The 22,000-nt window shown below is 31.9% G+C and overlaps 1 protein-coding gene across 1 annotated transcript in view; it reads right to left on the bottom strand.

The window, feature by feature from the left end:
• LOC107449503 (uncharacterized) overlaps nt 1-22,000 on the bottom strand; it is a gene marked incomplete in the record, with an annotated part of 108,549 nt that overhangs the window by 78,907 nt on the left and 7,642 nt on the right. The window contains 1 exon segment of the mRNA XM_043052494.2: nt 12,927-12,986. Within this exon segment, the coding sequence (XP_042908428.2) occupies nt 12,927-12,986 (60 nt within the window).

Below are 22,000 nucleotides of genomic sequence, written 5' to 3'. Positions count from 1 at the left end.
ATTACAATTGAGGAATTTCTAAATTAAAATCAATTAACAATGGAAAAAATTGACAAATTAAGAAAGAAACGTACCACAATTCGATCAAGTATTTCGAAAGCAATAACTCGATTAGACGCGTTTATGCAAAATAAAAGTAAACAAACTTATGAAACAAATGAAGCGGAACTAAACGAGTTGCAGGAAATTTTAATTAGTAAAGAATTAGACATTAAAAACTTAAATTCAGAAATTGAAGAGCTTATAACAAATGCAACGGAATACGAACAAGAAATCGCAACAAGCGAAGAGTACAATGACAAATTACTGTACGCAAAAACCACCATAAAAACGTGTTTCAAAACTCTAAATCAATCAAATTTAGAAAATACGTTAATGCAAAACCCGCAAAATGTAAAAGAAAAAACTGCACGTAAACAAAGCATAACTCTTCCTGAAATACCCATTCCAAAATTCTCAGGAAGATACGATGAGTGGAAATTATTTAAAATACAATTTGACAACATTATTACTTCAAATGAGCAGTTAAATGATATACAAAAGTTGCATTACTTAAATTCTTCTCTAATAGGAGAGGCAAAAAACGCTTGACGATACATTTCAGTCATTATTCCAAGCGTTGGAGAAGCGATACGAAAATAAACGCTTAATTATTGAGAGTCACATAAAAGCAATATTAGATGTCCAAAAAATAAACAATAAGTCCGCCAAGGAACTTAGGCACCTAATTGACACTATAAGAAAAAATCTGAGAGCTCTTCATGTTTCGGAATATAAACGAAATGATTTATCAGACATTTTCGCTTTAAATATTATCATTTCAAAACTCGACAAAGAAACTAGAAAACAATACGAATTAAGTTTAAGCACGCAGGAAGTTCCAAAATTAGATTCTTTCTTATTATTTTTGGAAAAAAGAGCACAAATTCTAGAAAGTTATCATAATGTTTCTCAAACAGCACAACTAAAAGTGAAACCAGAAAAGTCAAGGTCAGGATCATTTTTAGTCAATGAGAAAAAAGTACCGCCATGTGTTTTATGTTCAAATAGCCATCCCATTTTTAAGTGCGATTATTTTCTGAAGCTTAATGTAGAGCAAAGAACTGAAGTCATATCAAAAAATAAATTATGTTATAATTGTTTATCGAAATCGCACTCAGTGGGAAACTGTAAATCGAAACATTCTTGTTCGAGTTGTGGTCGCAGACATAATACATTAATTCATAGGCGTCAAAGGGAAAATGTAAATGATTCGTCGCGTCAGCAATCTCTTATTTCAAATGTTGATGATTCTAATGCTTTGGAAAATACATTTCCGAATATTAATGCTACCGAATTTAATGCTCAAACTTTATCACTAATAAATAAAAATACTCGTTATTCTAATAAAAGTGGTATTTTGCCAACATATGAGGTATTTATTAGGAGTTCCAAAACTCGTACTCTTATTAAAGCTAGGTGTATTTTAGACAGTGGTTCAACTTCTAACGTTTTAACCGAAGCGCTTGCTAATGTATTAGAGGTCCCATTGCGAAAAATAAACCCCATTGCAGGGTTAGGTAATAATAAAACTGCTGTAAAAGGGAAATTACAGGCTGATATTACTAACAGGGATGGGACTTATTTTAAAACATTAGATTTCTTAGTTGTGAAAAAGATAACAGATTTTATTCCAACGGCACCATTTTCATTGAAGAAATTTGAGTTACCTAAAAACATATATTTAGCAGAACCTAATATTTTCGCAAATTCAGCTAACATAGACATGCTCATAGGAGCAGAAGCATTTTTTGAAATTATGAGAACAGGTGATATTAACATACCAGGTACTGAAATAGTTTTAAGAAATTCTGTTTTTGGGTTTATCTTTACGGGAACAATAGGTACAAATAGTCAGGACAAAACCAAAGACTTCTGTGGGTTAATCAGCCAATCTACTAACACTTTAGAGCAAACCCTGAGAAAATTTTGGGAAGTTGAGGAATGCTTAAGCTCAAAAGAGCATTACATGAGCCTAGAAGATAATTTATGCGAGCTGCATTATCAAAATACGCACAAGAGAGACGGCACTGGTAGATACATAGTTCAAATGCCAATCAAAGATCTCCATAAGTTGGGAGAATCCAAATATTTAGCAGAGCAAAAACTTAATCAGCTTTGGAGACGGCTTTCTAAAAATGACACTATGAGGAGTCTTTATATTAAATTCATGCAAGAATACCTAGATATGGGTCACATGGAGCCCTTAGAAAAAGAGGATGATCAAGATCCAGTTGATAAAAGCAATTATCCTCACTGCTATCTGCAGCATCATGGAGTCTACCGCCCTGAAAAGACAACAACTCCTCTCAGAGTAGTCTTCAACGCCTCTGTTCTACTTCAACTGGTGTAAGCTTAAATGATCTACAAATGAAAGGACAGGTGAAAGAGGACATTTTCGACATTTTGGTGCGTTTCCGTAAACATCACATTGTCTTCACGACAGATATTCAAAAAATGTTCCGTCAAATATTAGTTGAGCCTTCCCAAAGAAACCTTTTTCGCATCCTTTGGAAAACAAGCGAGTATCAACCGTGCAAAACGTACCGATTGAAAACCGTAACATACGGCACAACTTCAGCTCCTTTTTTGGCCACTCGAACAATCCTCCAGGCAGCCAAAGATGAGTCTAAAAGATTTCCTCTTGATGCCGAGGTTCTCGAGAGGGATAGTTACATGGATGATGTAGTCAGTGGAGTGGATATTACAGCTGTGCGTCTTAAATCTGAGTTGTCTGGTCTTCTAAGATCTTGTGGTATGAAGTTACATAAGTGGAGAACCAATGCAGTTGAATTAGACGAGTCAACTGATGTCGTAGAGCACAGATTTACCAACACTGAAGAGACTACAAAAACGTTGGGTGTCATCTGGAATGCCAGAACAGATGAATTCCGGTTTCAACTCACTTCGTTAAAAGGGCAAAAAACCTATACAAAGAGAGATGTTCTTAGCGTCATAGCACGTATCTTTGATCCGCTTGGACTTTTAGGCCCAATTATCACAAAAGCAAAAATCTTCCTTCAGAGACTCTGGACAATCAAGTTAACGTGGGACGATGTGCTTCCTCCAGATTTAGCCAAAGAATGGGAATTTTTTGTTCACAATCTTCCAGCCATACACAAGTTACATGCGAAACGCAAAGTGACAGACAATGCATCAGGAATGGAACTACATGTTAATGCCGACGCCAGTGTACTTGCTTACGGAGCAGCAATTTACGTACAAACTCGAAATGTAGACGGCCCTCTTACATCAGAACTGTTGTGTTCTAAGTCAAGAGTTGCTCCTATATAACAACTGACTATTCCACGTCTTGAACTGTTATCTTCTCTATTGGCATGCAGGCTACTGGACAAAGTACGGAACTCTCTGAATGCCCCCAACGAACAGTGCTATATCTTTTCAGACTCAAAAATAGTTCTCGCATGGATAAAAACTGACTGTTTAAAGTTAAAACAATATGTCGCCAATCGAGTGAAAGAAATCCAACAACTATCACAGAATTGTGTTTGGAACTATGTTCCGTCGATATCCAATCCAGCGGATATATTGTCACGTGGTTGTGAAGCAAAGGAACTTTTACATCACTCATTATGGTGGCAGGGTTCGAATTCCATTAATCAAAGGAAGAACTCAGAATCTGAAAGTGAACTTTTTTCCGAAAGCTACTCAAAGATGTATCAATCTGAACTCAAGCCATCGCAGGACATTAATATATTAATTTCTCATTTCAGTTTTTCAAACCAAATATTTTCTATAGCAAATTCTTATTCAAAATTGATTAATGTAATGTCTTATGTATACAGGTTTATTTACAACTGTAGAAATCAAATTAAGAGAAGTGGAAATCTTACATCCTGTGAGGTAAGTGAAGCAGAATTAAAGATATGTTCATTTGTGCAGCAGGAATCTTTAGCAGAAGAATTTAAATTACTGAAATCAGGTAAACCAGTACATGTTTAAAGCAAACTGAAATTTTTGTTTCCATTTTTTGACAATTCAGCAAATGTTATAAGAGTTGGAGGGTGTCTAACAAATTCTGATTTGCCCTATGAGAGCAAACATCCCATAGTTTTGCCTAAAAATCATAAAATTTCTGAGCTTATTTTATTAAATTTACATAAATCAAATTGTCACATAGGTGCACAGACGCTATTAAATTTGTCAAGACTAACAGTTTGGATAATACATGGTAGGAATTTGGCTCGGAAAATTGTTCATGATTGTGTCATTTGCACTAAGTTTAAACCTAGATTTTTAGTTCAAAAATTTGGAGATTCGCCTAGTGTTCGATGTAAACCGACTTTTCCTTTTTTAAATTCTGGTACTGATTTCGCAGGACCTTTTTCAGTAAAAAACAAAAATCAACGTAAGGGTCCGTTTCAAAAAATATTTATTGCTATTTTTGTATGTCTTGTAACTAAAGCTATCCACATTGAAATTGTTTCTAATCTAGCATCGGACTCTTTTATTGCAACCCTAAAAATATTCATTGCCCGTAGAGGCAAATATTCCATTTTTCCAGTACCAGTTGAAGTTTGATTACGTTATTTCATTGTGTGTCAATTTTATATATGTATATATTTTTTTGCTTTCTATTTTATAAGAAAAGTGATGTCATTTCCCAATTGTTTGTTTTGCATATTATACTTATATTTGATATTATTTTCATTGCTAATATATTTGAAATACAGTGCTCTATTTCAACGCGGGGAGTATGTTGTATCTTTACTCCAGCGCCATCTACAGTACCGTTTTGTAACCAGTCAGGGTAGCAATAAACAAGCTGTCATAAGGTTGTAGTGGTGCTCTCTCTCTTGTCGTATTCCAATGTTAGCATTTACCAGATTTAGAAAATTTACTAAATTTAGGTCTTACCAGCGATATTACAGTTCACATTAATTAGAAGGGAATATCCATGGATAAATTACCCCCCTTTTGTTACCCCGCATCAACAACAATGCCAATGGAGACAACTAAGCCTATCGAATCTGAAACGACTACGGAGGTGCCCACAGAATCAGCCGCTACCCCTGTGACTTCGGTGGAATCTACCACTATGGAACCCACTACTGAGACTTGTAAAGAAAAGGAGCCGGATTCAAAGAGTTCCCCTGCTAAAAGACCCAGGAAGAAAAAGAACCACAAAGCCAGCGAATCCAAGGAACCTTCTCCTCCCAGTCTCGTAACCCCTCCTGAGATCATATCATCCGATCCAGAGCCGATGGAGTGTTCTCCACCAACACCATCTCCATTGGAGCCTTCTCCACATTCACCATCCAATTCTCCGCCGAGAAAACTCAGATTTCTCGTGCGAGGACTCACCGCAGACCATCAGACGGACAGTCTCCGGAACGATATCGAGGCGAATGGATATCGTCCAATCAAAATCGAGCAGCTTAGAAAGAGGTGTGGCGATAGCTACAAGCTCCTCCCCCTGTTTCTAGTGATACTTCCAGACTCCCCTGAACACCGGGAATTCATCAACTTAGAGAACTTACTGACTTTGCGAGTTAAGATCGAGAAATTCCATGGAAGGCGCTTAACTATTCAATGCTATAAGTGCCAGAAATTTGATCACACGCAGAAATCCTGCCCCAACGAACCTGCCTGTATGAAGTGTGCCGGAGCTCACTTCACTTATCTCTGCAAGAAGCCTCTCTCCCTCCCAGCGACTTGCGCCAACTGTAAAGACGATCACCCAGCCTGTTTTACAGGTTGCAGTGCCCGGCCTAAGAGAAACCATCGAGCTTCAACTAGCAGACCAAAAGTCTCTCTATCCAATGCCACAAGATTTCTGAAAATCTTCAAAGAGCTTCAGGAGTTACTCAAGGACGAGGTAGTAGTTTCACTGCTCACCTCAATCCTTCCATCTCTCAAGACCTAGCCAACAGACTTTCTCCATAATGCCTACCCCAGCCACTAGACGAACTTTTTACCCGACCTATTCAAATTTCAACACCTACTTCAGATCTGCTTCGGCAGTATTATCTCAACCCCATTGAGATGAATGAGTCGAGGCCCCTGACGGGGCCGGTACTTAGTTAAAGAATTCAAAGAAGAAGAAGAAGGAGCAGGTGGCATTCGAAAAATTTACATCCCGTAACACTACGATCCCTTAACAGGGATTTTTCTTTCTTCCACCCACCCGTGGGTGCTTTCGCTGTCCGGCTGTGATAGCATTTTCTTTCGCCATGGTTTTGTTTGGTGGAGTTTCTTCCTTTATTTTTTGAGAGGGGAACTTTCGTGTTTTTCAAAAAGATGAATAAGCGTTGTGGATCCCGTATCCCGTGTGGCCTTGTGTTTTTGCTTTTCCCTTCACTGATAAGATGTCCACCAGTTCAGCCTAGCCTTATGTCGTGATTGTGATCCCTCTGTGTCCCTGCTTCCCATAGATGTTGTGATTATGTTTTGAAAATGTTTTTCAACCGTGCTGTGTCCCTGCTTCCCTTAGATGTTGTGATTCCCTTATGTGTAATTTTCGAACATTCATCGTCTAAAATAAACAAAAAATGGTTGTTTTACAAAGATAGAAACTGGACTCTCTCTTTTTCTCTAACTCCAAAAATTTGTCATTTTTTATATTTTTCCAGCTTGAGGTAAATCTCCGCCTGATTCAGCAACAGGTATGTTGGACTTAATCACCATGATGCATTAATTTTGTTTGTTGTTTTTTTATTTTTAAGGGTTATTGCAGCAAATTTTTTAAGTACTTTTCCACTATAGTAATAGTCACGCGCCATGATAATTGGTTACCTTTATCTTTGTTTTTTTGTTTTGCACAACCTCTTACCGATAATATCAATTAATTAAATCTAAATTTTTCCCAACCAGTAATTGGTACACTTGGTGCCGTTAATACTAATTATTTATTGGGTTGGTGTATTTTAATGTCTTTAATTATATTATGGTTGACCAGAGAATCTTAATTTTTGCTCTTTAAAGTGTGTTATATGATTTAATACAAAACAAATGAAATAAAATAAAAATATGACCACCGAAGCCGACGTCTTCAGGGGGTACCGGCCCCGGTAGCCATTAAAAACAAAACCATTTCTATTTGAGGGAGAAGCAAAAGCTTAAAATATCTCCCTCAGTACCCCGATGGTTTTGTATAGAGGTCCAGGAAAAACAAGATACATTCAAAAGAATAAACAAATTACGAAAAGAAAATCAATAAAAATCATCAGAAAATTGAAAACTCACAGTCACAGGTCAAGAATAAACTTCAAAAGCAAGTGGAGGAAAAGAAAACACTAAAAACTGAAAAACAACGTCCCCTATAATATTTTGCACTTTTTCGAGGCTAAATTTCTTGAACATAAAGTACTTAATGCTTTCCGATACATTGATGATTTGATTTTGTTTAATTGTAACGATTATAATTTTATTTATACTATTTATCCTGGTGATTTGGTCCTGAAAAAAACTAATGAAAATTGCTTTAATATTGAATATTTAGATTTTAAAATTGATATTGTTAATAATTTTATTAAAATTGGTGTGTTTGATAAAAGAAAAGCCTTTAATTTTAATGTTATTTTTTTCTGCAACTTTAAAACTAATTTGTGTAGTAAAATTTTCAAAAATCTTGTTTTTTCGCAATTAGTTAGGATCAAGAAAATTTGTAATAATGTTGAAAGTTATCGGGAAGCTGTGGATAATTTTTTACATAATTTGAGTAAAAATGATTTTCCTTTTAATTTTTGTAATGTTAATTTTTTAATTAAAAAAATGATTGATGGTTTTTAAGTTTTTATATATTTTTTCTTTTAACAGGGCGCAATTCTAGTCTTAACTGAGCAGCCCCAGTTAAGCATTCTATTAATTTATCTACGTATCTCCTTCTCCTGACCTTTTTCATTTCATTTTTAAACTTCTACTGCGCATTATTATAGGGGGCGTTGTTTTTCAGTTTTTAGTGTTTTCTTTTCCTCCACTTGCTTTTGAAGTTGATTCTTGACCTGTGACTGTGAGTTTTTAATTTTCTGATGATTTTTATTGATTTTCTTTTCGTAATTTGTTTATTCTTTTGAATGTATCTTGTTTTTCCTGGACCTCTATACAAAACCATCGGGGTACTGAGGGAGATATTTTAAGCTTTTGCTTCTCCCTCAAATAGAAATGGTTTTGTTTTTAATGGCTACCGGGGCCGGTACCCCCTGAAGACGTCGGCTTCGGTGGTCATATTTTTATTTTATTTCATTTGTTTTGTATTGATACTTTTTTCTGAAATTTCTGCTGCTTCTTAGCGCGTTTTTTTCAAAGAAGTTTTTCTAAGAAGTTTTATCCTTTTGATCTTAATTATTTGTGTTTTCTTTCAGTATTATATGATTTAAATAATGTACTTAGGTAGTTTAAAATACAAATAAATTTTAATAAATTTTTCAATTTCGGATTCAGCAAGTAACAATTTATTTCAATAGTTTTGAATTGAATAATCAAGTAAACAAAAATGAATTATACAATATGATCAATTTTAATAAGTTTAAACTTTTTTGGATAAGTGATTTCTTGTTTTGGTTATTTACAAAATTTTTATATAATAACCAAGTTGATGATTTTTAAGTTGATTGAAAATAATAATTGATTGTTATAATTTGCTGTAATTGAGTCATACAATTGTTTTGTGATATTGATATTGTGATAAAATTGATCAAGATAACTATTTTAATTACAATTACAACTTTATTTAAGAAAAGGTAATAACTAATTCTTCATAAAACAACTTTATAATAGGATTTGATTTTATTATTTAAAATTGATGTTCAATGTTATTAAAGGTTTACAAGGGTTACATGTTGGTTGAACACAAATCTCACAGCAATTATGTAACTGAATGATTATAGTTTTAATATTTTTGGTTTAAGTTCAGGTTCACTTGTTGAATAATTTCATTTTAAGTAACAGTACTGCATTGTTTATATTAAGATAAGATGTGATTGAGAATTTGTTGAATCTAATCATTAGTCATAATGAGTAATTGGGGTTTATCCCATTGGTTAAAATTTATTGTGTTTATTGAATATTTGAGTATTTCACATAAATTTATGGTAAAAGTAGATTAGTTTTTTTTTCCACAGGTTAAATGAGTCTTGTTTTTGAAAATTTTAATAGTTCTAATTTTTATTAGGATCTGCATGTTTAATTTCTAATACTTCATAAAATATTTAATTGTCAGTAGTAATTAGTACTTGTTTTTCAAGAAATTTTATATGGATTTATAAGTCAAAGTAATTGTTAAGTCATATCATTTATTCCTTTGATTAAGAAAATTTTTTTCCTGATTTTTGGTGTAATATTTGTTCTTAGGTTTAATATTTAGATTGTTTTTCATACTGTTCACAAAAGTGTTCCAGTTACATATACATGATATCTTTTTAGTAAGGGATAAAATTTTATGCTTTATTCTTATTCAAGTGGTTTTAGGTATATGCTTATTGTAATGTTTTTCTGATAGTGTTTTTAACAGTAATTATCAGTTTTCAATGATATCATATCCAGTAAGCAAAATTTTTAGTAAATGAATTCCATAGTTACCAGGAGTAAAAATAACTTAATCTCTAATTCTGATTTGGCAATTATGCCTGATAATTTTAACAATTTCACCATCCCTAAGGCTTGTCCTTATAATTTAACAAATAATTTTTTTGAGAATAATTTTTGTAATTAACTTATTGATATGTGTGTGACGAGTGTTATTTGGGCATCGCTGCGTGTGATGCTGGTCGTCGCATATCCGTGGAACAGCGGGGTCTTGTAGCAGTTGTCATACAATACCAATGATTTTTTTAGAATTTTTTTGTAACTTAATTTTTTAATATTGTACATTTTTTTAATTGAAGGAGGTATTCAAATTGTGATTTGTTTTGATAGTGGATGATGAGGGGGGTTCTCCTTATAGTGACTCCTTAGTTTATAACTTTTTTTAGGTGCGTGTTTCATTGGGTTGGTTCCTGTCTAACTTTTACAAATTTTTTTGCTAATAATTGTTAGGTCATGTTTTAGACATTTTTTAAACATTAGTAAACACGTAATTTAACTTTGAGGATGATACAATTTTCGAATGCCAATTTTTTTTCATTTTTTAGATCCTTACTCCTGTACAATATATATTTTTCTTTTCGTATGTAATGAATAAGGTTTTATTACATAACTTTTGGATTTTTTTCAGAATGTAGTAAACGGCTACAGCTCTGGGTTTAGATACAAATTTTTGGTGTATCTGTGGTGTTGATGATTTTAATTTTGTTTATGTCTGCTTGCAAGCATTTTTTTTATATTTGATGTTCATCAAGCACTTTTTTATATTTGATGTTCATCAAGCATTTTTTTATATTTGTTCATCAAGCAATTTTTTATTTTTATGTTCATCAAGCATTTTTTATATTTATGTTCATATTATGTGCATTTGTTAATTTTCATTTTAAGTATTGTTTATAGGTATTATTTATGAACATTTTAAGTAATCATTGCTTATAAGTATTGATGATAAGCATTTTTGATCATTGTTTATGAATTTTGTCTATAGGCATTGTTTTTGTTTGTGTTGTTTGTTTTGCATAGTTGTGTTTCGACTATGATGTCTATGGTTACAGCATACTTTATATGATCAAATTTTAGTGAGAAAAATGTCTGTGATATCTTAAGGTGTAATTTCTAGCTTAGTTTTTGCAGGTGTTAAGTTCAATGTTTTTGCCTAGGTGTTTCTTTTAACTTAAGTTTTTTTTAGCTTTTAAAATTTCTCTAAGCTTTAAATTGTTAATTTTTTTGTGCACTTATTGATCTCACTAATGACTTTGATTTCTGGGGTATGCTTGTGATGTATACTAAAATTTTTTTGTCGTTTTAACTCGGAATACTAAATTGTCAGTCGTATTCGATTGATTCTAAATTTTTTTTCAATTCATGAATTGTTGTACAAAATTTTGCTGTACAAATTTTTTTTTCATTCGTTTAAACTCGGAATACCATCAGTCTACAAAGGTAGCCTGATTTTTTTTCGTTTGTTTGCAATTCTCAATTTTTTTATAATCATTTTTCAGCAAACAAAAGCAAATTTATTTTTTCATTCCTTCTTACAAGGAACCATTTGAGCTAATTTTTACCTCAAAATATTTTTCACATTTACTGAGTGAGTTTTTTTTTCATATGCTCATTGAGTCACACTTTATCTCTGTAATTTTATTTTCTATGGAGATAAATTTTTGCTGTCTACTTCGTGTAGAGTGAATTTGGTTTTGACTATTGGGTAGGTCAAAAGTTTTTTTAGCAAACAATTAAGATTGTTCTTGTTGTTGTCGTTTAGTGTTTTTGGTTGTCTCTTAGCAAACAATTAAGATTGTTTTTGTTGTTTTTAGCAAACAATTAAGATTGTTTTTTTTTCACTTTTTAGCAAACCATTGAGATTGTTTTAATTTGTAATACTCAAGATCAGCTATGTACATATGTTTGTGTGTTGTGATTACAGTTATAACTATGTTTGGGCACAGCATTCCTAGTTGAGGCCAATTTACTGTCAAAATGGTTGAGATGTAATTTTTATGTAATATCTGAATGTCTGTTATGGCTGAAGTGGTGGACTGGAATGTCAGGTTGTTAATTTATTAATTTTAAGGCTTTTTGGTTACGAATATTTTTGGCTTTTCTTCTTAGGTTTTAATTAAAAAAAATTTTTTTTTTCTTCTTCAAAATTTTTTTTCCCCGGCTGTGGGTATAATGTGACATTGTGTCACTTAATCACAAATTTCTAATAAAATTGTGACCTAAAAATTAGGCCGACCCCTGACCCCTCTCCTCTGACACCTTACTGCCTGTCGACCTTCACGGTGTTGACCTTCGGCAGCCTTTGATGTGAGCACATGGGAGATGGTCCGTTATGGTCACAGTTAGTGCATAATTGTGATTATATTTAAGCGATTCATCAATTCACATCGGTTCCCCTTTTAGCCACGATTCTGCTGCATTTTAGGTACTTTAACTTCAATCTTCAACCTGATTATATAAATACCGCCCATTTTTGGAGCAGGTGGCATTCGAAAAATTTACATCCCGTAACACTACGATCCCTTAACAGGGATTTTTCTTTCTTCCACCCACCCGTGGGTGCTTTCGCTGTCCGGCTGTGATAGCATTTTCTTTCGCCATGGTTTTGTTTGGTGGAGTTTCTTCCTTTATTTTTTGAGAGGGGAACTTTCGTGTTTTTCAAAAAGATGAATAAGCGTTGTGGATCCCGTATCCCGTGTGGCCTTGTGTTTTTGCTTTTCCCTTCGCTGATAAGATGTCCACCAGTTCAGCCTAGCCTTATGTCGTGATTGTGATCCCTCTGTGTCCCTGCTTCCCATAGATGTTGTGATTATGTTTTGAAAATGTTTTTCTACCGTGCTGTGTCCCTGCTTCCCTTAGATGTTGTGATTCCCTTATGTGTGTTTTTTGAACATTCATCGTCTAAAACAAAAAAAAAAATGGTTGTTTTACAAAGATAGAAACTGGACTCTTTTTCTCTAACTCCAAAAATTGGTCATTTTATATATTTTTTCAGCTTGAGGTAAATCTCCGCCTGATTCAGCAACAGGTATGTTGGACTTAATCACCATGATGCATTAAATTTTTTTTTTTCAAATGTTGCTTTTTTATTTTTAAGGGTTATTGTAGCAAATTTTTTAAGTACTTTTCCACTATAGTAATAGTCACGCGCCATGATAATTGGTTGCCTTTATCTTTGTTTTTTTGTTTTGCACAACCTCTTAACGATAATATCAATTAATTAAATCTAAATTTTTCCCAACCAGTAATTGGTACACTGACATTAAAGAAAAGATGTTTCTGCTGTTAGGTCTGTTTTATTAATAGTTTAATCATTTCTGAGCAGAAAAGAAATTACTTACCTGGTGGGGCTGTTCTCTCAGGAATTCTTCTGCTAAGGTCAGGAAAAGGTAAGAAAGAATCTGAAAAAGAAAAATAGTTATTACTTCAAATATTGAAAAAGGTCGAGTGATTGTTAGGTGGAGATATCTTTTAAAGCAAGTTAACTTTTTCTCACAAATTCAAGGACGTGTTCTATTATGATATTTTCATAATAAAGAAGTCATTGAGTCATAATAAAGAAGTCAATAATATCATTTCTATAAAGTTTTTACCACATCTTAAGTAGCAGCATAAATTAAGATGTGGTAAAAACTTTATAGAAATGATTTTACTTTTAAGGTTGACGTAATCATAGTTCTTTTTAACAATTGCTTACGTTGTCAAAACGTTGAAAGAAATTTAGTTTATTTCATATTATTTTCTCCAGATTGCGGTGACCCACCATATTTTGAGGGTTAGGAATCCGTCAAAAAATTTAGGTTTATTCCGAGAAAGTATGATTTAGAAGTATGATTTATTCCGAGAAGTTCAGATTTTAAAATCTGCATTAATTAATAAGTAAATTAGTATATTTAAGGCTAGGCCTTCGAACCATTAAGATTGTGACCTAGTGCGTGAAAATCCTATTATTAGATCAATAGTTAGTCATTCAGGGTCATCCCTTTTTCATTTCAAGCTTTGTGCGCTTTGTACAAAGTAAGTAAAAAAGAATGTATTTGTGAAAAATCAGAGAAACACAATGTTTTCCTCTGCTTGTTTAGTTTAAAAATATTTTTAACGAACATACCGTTATTTTTTTTTTGTCACATTGCAGATCATTTGCTATAAACTTCATGAAACATAATATTAAAAGCAACTATATTTTTATTGCTTAGTAATATTAACCTTTCTCTAAAGCATATTAGGTTCATTTTCAGAAATCATGAAATTCTTTTTTCGCCTCCTGTTTATAATAAAAACTTATGTTTCAAAATGAAGACGAAGAGACCTAAATTTTATTGAACTCATTAAAAGTATAAATTTAATTTAAAAAAATATTTAATTTACTGTTGAAAACACAGAAAGGGATTAGTCACATCTGTCTTGATTATTGTACTTAAAACTATATTTTAAATTTTAGTTGAAATTCAAAATAAATGCTTATTGCAAATCGACACATTTTATGAATACCTTCTTCAGGAAATCTTTTGTGCAGAACTACTAAAACAAGCTGTTTTGGCTACCTGGAAAAGGTGGTACGCTCTGTAACGAGGAAATTTCATTCCGTATAAAACTATTATCGGTATGGCATTACAATAAATTTTTTAAGAGCCGTATAGAAAGTTCACCTTCCAATGAGGGTTCGAAACCCAGCGATGGTTGGTCGATACGAATTCCGCATTCGGCTTGCATCGACTACAGTGCTGATGTGAAATATCGTCACATAAACGGATCATGGATTACAGTCCCCCTTGCCGTCATTGGAACCGTGGGAGGTTTTCGTGGTTTTCCTCTCCATGTAACTCAAATGCGGGTTAGTTTAGTTAGGCGCTTTTTGAGGGAAGGGAGATTTCTAGAAGCATTTAATGGAGATGTTTTCTAACGTTTCTTCAGTATTCATTTTGTATATAATATCATTTGCTTTTAATAAATGATTCTGAAAGACAGAGGGGAAATTTCTTGAAGCATTCTCAAGATGAAGGAAATAATATTGTTTCAAACGTTTTTTCAGTATAGCTAGTATATAATATTATTTGCTTTTGAGTATTGAAAATTTTGAGGGACCTACCACAGTGCTAACGTAAAGTATCCTCAAAGGCAGAAAGATCACGAGTTAGAGTCCCGCAGAAGGATCATCAGGCTGACCGTGGGAGGTTTTCGTGGTGTTCCTCTCCATGTAACGCAAATGCGAGTTAGTTCCATCAAAAAGTCCTCCAAGAAGGCAAGTTTCTCTCAACACTTGATTCAGGGGTTTCCTTGTCTTCTGGATTGGGTTCAGAATTACAAGGCTACGGAGTTGAACATTAGTAGTTGTAAACCCAAAAATTGGGTCGGTTGTTCAACGACGGTTATAAAATAAAATAAAATAAAATAAAATAAACTTTTTATGAAAGATAATTAATATTGGGAGATTTTGTGATAATGATTAGTAAGTACTCTTGACAATATTTTTTTAACAAGAAATATTTCTTTTTGCAGGCAAGCTGCAGGATATTTGAAATATTGAACAAGGCCCAAATATAGTAGCTATTTTTGAAAATTATCTAAAAATAATTTCTTTCACGTTACTATTATAGATATTGCTAAAAACCTAAAAACTTAAATTTAAAATTTTCATTTCTCCTTGCTTTTTAGGATATAATGAAAAATATTTATTTCGTTTTCTCGGTATTTTTTGTTCTTAACTGACTCTATTTGACAGTATAATACCTTGACAAGATTATTCGAAAAAAAGGTGAGAAAAAAGGTTTTACTCTGTTAAATTGAGAGAATACTTAATAACTTTGTAAATTGTTAGAGGGGGATTTTGAGGCATTTTTGAGTCAATAATGGTTAAATTGTAAACTATTAGAGGAGGAATTTCAGGCATTTTTGAAGCAAAAATGGTTAATTTGTAAATTGTTAGAGAGGATTTTCAGGCATTTGTGAAGCAAAAATGGTTACTTCGTAAGCTGTTAGAGGGGGATTTTGGGGCATTTTTGAAGCAAAAATGGTTACTTTGTAAGCTGTTAGAGGGGGATTTTGAAGCAAAAATGGTTTTAAAAAATTAGGTTAAAATTGATCATTGTGTGTGATTAATGTTGATTCCTGTATGTTTAATGCATGTTTCAATAGTCTGAATCAAGATTGAAATAAATTTAAAACTTGTAGAGATCCAGTAAGTCTTCATGAAACTAAAATTTCTCAGGTCTGTTACCGAATAAAAGTTTTAATGAAATTACTACTTTTTAAGTTAGTAAATCAGCTTTCAAGGAGATAATTTTTTTGAAATTGCCTTAAAAAACATCAGTGTAGAAAATACTGTTAAAGTGTAAGTCCGACAATGGTTTAAAATGCCTGCTAGGTTTTAATAAATAATATATGGTTATTCATTTTAATCACTAAAGAAATTAAAATATTAACATCCTTGTTGCACTATGATATTACTTTCAAGGAATGCTAATAAATCTCAGCCATACTAAATACAGTAAAACCTGTCTATAACGATACTGTAGGGACCTAAATAAAATATTGTTATAGGCAGGTTATCGTTATAGACAGGTTTGAAATTTAAAAGTATACGTTTAAAACTAATGATAACTTAAACTCCAAATGAAAATTTTACTTAGAATTATGAAACAGCACACAAGAAAAATTTACTTACAATTTTATGAATCAAAACAGAAATTATTTAGAAAAATAATCGGTTAGTTTTGTTTGCTTATTTTTGGAAGCAATTGCCATTTCCATGCACCTAGATTTCAGTCCATCTAATGAATTCAAATGAACATCAGTTACATTTGGTAATGTTGCAACAAAATCTTGCAAAGTGTTAATTAGTAATATGGCATTCTCAGGTGAAATTTGAGTCCTGTTTTGAGAACAGTCAGCTGCTTCTTCCTCATCACTTTGATCACCCAGGATAACTTCTGCTAAAATCTCTTCATCACTTGCACCACTGAAAACCAACACATCATTATCTAAATAGAAATGATGTATTAGATGATCTTTGGAAATCACTGACAATCGAATTTAAGCCTGCTACACATTTTTCTTCTTCATCACTGATTTCAGTAAGCTCAGTTTCTGCGTTTCCGTTGCTTTTATCCTCAAAGAAAGAAGCTTTCTTCCAACAATTTTGGATGGTGGATTTTGTCAATGAATTCCACCCTCCGGAAATCCAATCGCATGCATTTTTTTACATTAACTGCATAAGGATTTGGGCATTTATTATCCAGATTATAAACAACGTTCTGAACTAATCTTTTTCGATAGTATCCTTTGAAACATTTTATTATTCCCAAATCTAATGGCTGTAGAATCAACGTGCAATTTGGGGGAAAATAGAACAATTTTATATTTGGAGGATTGTTGTGAGGAGTGCAGTTGTCAACTAAGAGAGCTATTTTTTTTTCTTATTTCTTTTCATCTCCTTATCCACATCAAGCAGCCAGTTGTTAAATATTGTCATCCAGGCTCTTTTGTTTGCCTTGTAGTCAACTGGTAAACTTTTCACATTCTTAAAACATCTAGGTTTAGCATATTTGCCTATAACGAACGGCTTCAGTTTATCGGTTCCAGTACTGTTTGCGCAAAGTAGAACAGTTAACCTCTGTTTTGATTTTTTACCACCTTTACAATTTTCTCCCTTAAATGCCATTGTTTTATCTGGCATGAGCTGATAAAATAAGCCAGTTTCATCAGCATTTCTGACGAAGCTCTCTCCCTCCTACAATACCCCTTCACCCATTTCTATTGCTCTAATTTCCCTTAAAAGTGGCATTTTTTTCTCAGAAACAACGAAAGAATATTACATACAAAGGAGATGAAAAAAAAACAAAAACATTTTGTTACTTCACATTTAAGATCGATGGTGTGACATTTTCCAAAGGTAGAAAAATCGGAATAGAACTATCAACTATCAAAAGAGGAAAAATTATCGTTGTAGACATGTTTAACTGAAAAGTGGTTATCGCTATAAACAGGTTAAAAATACATTGAGTAAATAGGAATTTCACCGGGACCTCAAGGAAATATCGCTATAGACAGGTTTATCGTTATAGACAGTATCGTTATACACAGGTTTCACTGTAATACATATTTTATGCTTCGTTGGTTTATCATTTGCATTGTACACTATGTCTGAGCAATATATGAATTGTTTAATCAATTCAGACTTCATCGATTTTCGGTATTGTATATAATGTCGAAATTTTCACTTAGTCGTAAATACACTGTTCTATCCTGATTTTTACAATCAGTTTCTTGTTGTGTGTTAAAATCACTTATTTACACTTTCTTTATGTTTTATTATTCTTTAAAATTATGTCAAGATTGTTACTTTTAAAGGTAACAGACCGGATATTATAACAAATTGAATTTTTTTTACAATCATGTGTAAAATGCTTAGGTTTATGATATCATGACTCAAATATGGTTCATAGACTTGATTTGCATAAAACAAGTAGTTAATAAAATTTCACTAATCAACTTTGCAAAGTTGGTAATAGACTGGGTAGCATAAAAAAATAGTTATTTTTTTAAGATCCAAAAATCCTAAAAATCTTTCAATTTTGAAAATGATTATTTCATGTACTGAATCATGAAAGCAATATTAAAAATGGTAGAGCAATTTTTAATATTGCTTTCAGAGTAATTTTTTAAATGATTATCTTTGATAACAGACCGGAAATATCTCTTGGATAACACAAAACATGTACCAGGAAATTTTAAAAAAAATAATTCTAAGATATTTTCGAGATTTATTATGAAATATATATTTTTAAAGATACTTATGTGATATAAAGTTATTTCACATATTGGAAATAAGTAAAGTAAAAATAAAAAGAAATTTGATTTTGTCGTTAGGGTCAGCCAATTTTCTAGGATTGCTTTTCGTTAAAAAGTTACATAAAATAAAGCATTAGACAAACTCTTATAATATTATTCATAATAATTCTTAAACCTATGTTGAGCCGTAGTGGCTTAGGGGATAGAGCACTCGCCTCCCAATGAGATGAATCGGGTTCGAATCCCAGCGATGGCTGATCGATTCGCATTCCGTACCCGGCTCGCACTGACCACAGTGCAGATGTAAAATATCCTCAGTGGTAGACGGATCATGGGTTGGAGTCCTCTTGCCGTTAAGCTAACCATATGAGGTTTAGTGGTTTTCTTCCCCATGTAACGCAAATGCGGGTTAGTTCCATCAAAAAGTCCTCCACTAAGACAAATTGTCTTCCAGATCGGGTTCAAAATTATAAGGCTACGGAGTTGAACATTGGTAGTCGTACACCCTAAATTGGGTCTGCTGTTCAACGACGGTTATAAAATAAAATAAACCTGTGTTATTTTTTTAGAGTACAAACATCTAAGCCAACAAGCCATTAAATTCTTAAATAAAATAAAAATCTTCTGTCGGACTTCAAAAATGCCTTAAATTTGAAATCCACTCTCAGAAAACTAATGCAACAAAATTATATTCAATAGATAGGGTATACTTTGTGCTACGTATACTGAAGTGAAAAACTATGTGAATAAAACTCAAATCAAGTACAGAAATGGGTTCAAATCAAGTTCAGTTTCGGTTTTCTTCCTTGGTGTTTATACATTGAAGAATGTTCTTGTATGGAGAACCGAAACTGTAGTATATCCATTTCTGTACTTGATTTGTGCCTTATTCTCGTTGTTTTTCCCTTTAGCCCAAAATTATACAGTTTTTAATACTTTTAGAAAGGTAATATAAAATTGGCCTGATTTTAGATCTTCTGAAACTTATTTCTGTTTTTGCTTAATTTGAATGAGGCAGAAATATTCTTCTGACGTAAGTTACGCAAAAGCAATTTCCTTTTTCAAAAATCTAAAGACAAGAAAAACGCGCAATGTTTAAATTAGTCTTTTAAACTTATTGATCGCCAAATTGTTTTGATATGATTTGGTCAGCAATAATCTGAAGAATTTGTAAGACAATCTTGCATTTTATGATTCAAAAGACTAAGTTGACTAAATAACAACCATTAGTTTGTTTGTAAAAATTAAAGAAAGATATTTGAGATAATATTTTACCCTCCCATTTACATCCCTTTGACGGTTAAGGAAACCCTTTCGAAGCAACCCCCTTTTATTTCCTTCGTGTGTCAGAAGAAAAATCTTAGGAAGGAATTAGATTAGATTGACGAAATAATTAGATTAAAAAATGCTATCAATTTCTAAATAAATGTAAAATTAAATATAATTGTGTAATATTAGATAATACTAATAAAATATAAGATTAAATATAAGATTAATATAAGATATGATTTGCTTAAATATAGATTAATAGTAAAACGACACATTTTTGCTAAAAACTTATCTTTACAACCTACTGAGTTCAAAAATTACACAAACATTAAAAAACACTTAGTATAATTTTAGTTTTCAAGAACTTTGTTTCAATTTAAAAATTTTTTATTTTTATTTTTCAACCTTTTTGATCTAGAATAGTTTTAAGAACTCATCTGACCATCCATTAAAAGTCGTTTCATACATCAGGGTTATTAAAATGTTTCATACACCAGAGTTTATCCCTTTTGAATATCACACCTTCTAAAAAATCACACCTTCTAAAACACTTTATCATTATAAAGGTCTAACGCATTTTTCATAACAAATTTTTTTATTTTTTTTTTTAACGAACGTATAGGTTATGACTTGTTTTATTCTAAACTCCAAATATGAGATAATTCTCAAAAAATTTCCAAAGTTGCAATAAAAATACTGAAATCAACTCACTGAAAACAGAAAGCAACACACCCATTTTTTTAAATTGAAATTGCCTGCGAACTCAAGTATTTTGTTCCAAGTTATTAATCAAAGTTTTGCCTAATGATCCCATTAAGTTAGAACTTGGTAATTGATTTGAATATAACATGCTGCATAAATTCATACAAGCCCTTGAATTTTGGTAATTATTTTATATATTTTCCTATCAAAATAAAAATAAAAAAGTTCCAAAAAAATTTACTTCTTTTTAAATTTAAAAAATACTTTTTATTTTCAACTTCTTTGATCTAGAATGGTTTTAAGAACTCATCTGACCACCCAGCAAAAGTCGTTTCATACATCAGGGTTTACCCCATTTGAATATCACACCTTCTAAAAAAATTACCCTAATATATAAAAGCACTTTATTATTATAGGGATCTAATGCATTTTTCCTAACAAAATTTTTTATTTTTTTTAAAGAACGTATAGGTTATGACTTGTTTTATTCTAAACAGTTTGACACCAAGTATGAGATAATACTCAAAAAATTTCCTAAGTTACAACAAAAATACTGAAGCCCACTCACTGAAAACAGAAAACAAAACACCCAATTTTTAAAATTGGAATCGACTGAGAAGTCAAGTATTTTGTTCAAAATTATTTATCAAAGTTTTGTCTAATAATCTTAAGTTTGAATTTGGTAATTGATTTGAATATAGCATGCTGCATAAATTCATACAAGCCCTTGAATTTCGGTAATTATTTTATATATTTTTCGATCAAAATAAAAATAAAAAATTATAAAAATCGAAAAAAATGAAAATCAAAAATGTTAAAATCCTGAAAAAATTCCGAGTTCTAAGTTGATTCGAAGGAAATCGAAAAAAGTTGTGCATGGATGGTTTCTGAATGAAATCAAAACCACCAATGACTGTTTGAGGATGTTTTTACTCCAACAACACTTAATAACGGAACGAAGAAATTCCCATGTGAAAGAAACCAGTTAGTAAGGTCCTTGCACTTTTGAATAAGATCTGAACTATCATTAGAGTGAGCAAAGTAATAACGATCTGTAATAAACGGTTTCTAAATATGAGATCTCGCCAGGAATCAATTCAATTTTTAGACCAAATTATTAAAATGAAAGTATGGAACACTTATCGTTTCGCCATTTTTAAGGAGATTTCTAACGAAATTAATAAATTCTTTTACAATTTTTCTTTAGAATTTTTACTGTCATATATATAATGACAATTTTAACCCTTTGAGGCAGAATTTTTATTAAGGATATTTTTCATACTTTTTTCATTATTTTGTATTAATTTAGGTCAAAATAAGTGAAAAATACTTTAATAATTTATGGTTAGAGTTATATCACAGCATGGAACATCGGTGTCTTTTTCTGCTTTAAAGGTAAAATCTTCCCAACACTGCTCACTTCCAAACAATAATTTTTAAATATTTCCCTTATTTGCAGTTATTTAGATCTATAAGAAACAGTAATTCATCATTGAAATTTCTTTAATTTACAAAATCAATTAATGATTCATATTTGAATATAAATGAAAAAATTTTTTCTAACAGCTTTTCGGATTTTATATTTCAGTACAAATATAATTCCACTAATCTAACAGATTTCTAAATAGTAGATTTCTTAATATATATATATATA

Source organism: Parasteatoda tepidariorum, chromosome X2 (assembly GCF_043381705.1).
Source record: "Parasteatoda tepidariorum isolate YZ-2023 chromosome X2, CAS_Ptep_4.0, whole genome shotgun sequence".
NCBI lineage: Eukaryota > Metazoa > Arthropoda > Arachnida > Araneae > Theridiidae > Parasteatoda > Parasteatoda tepidariorum.
Note: the sequence above shows the minus strand (reverse complement) of the source record. Positions and strands in the feature narration are given on the sequence as shown.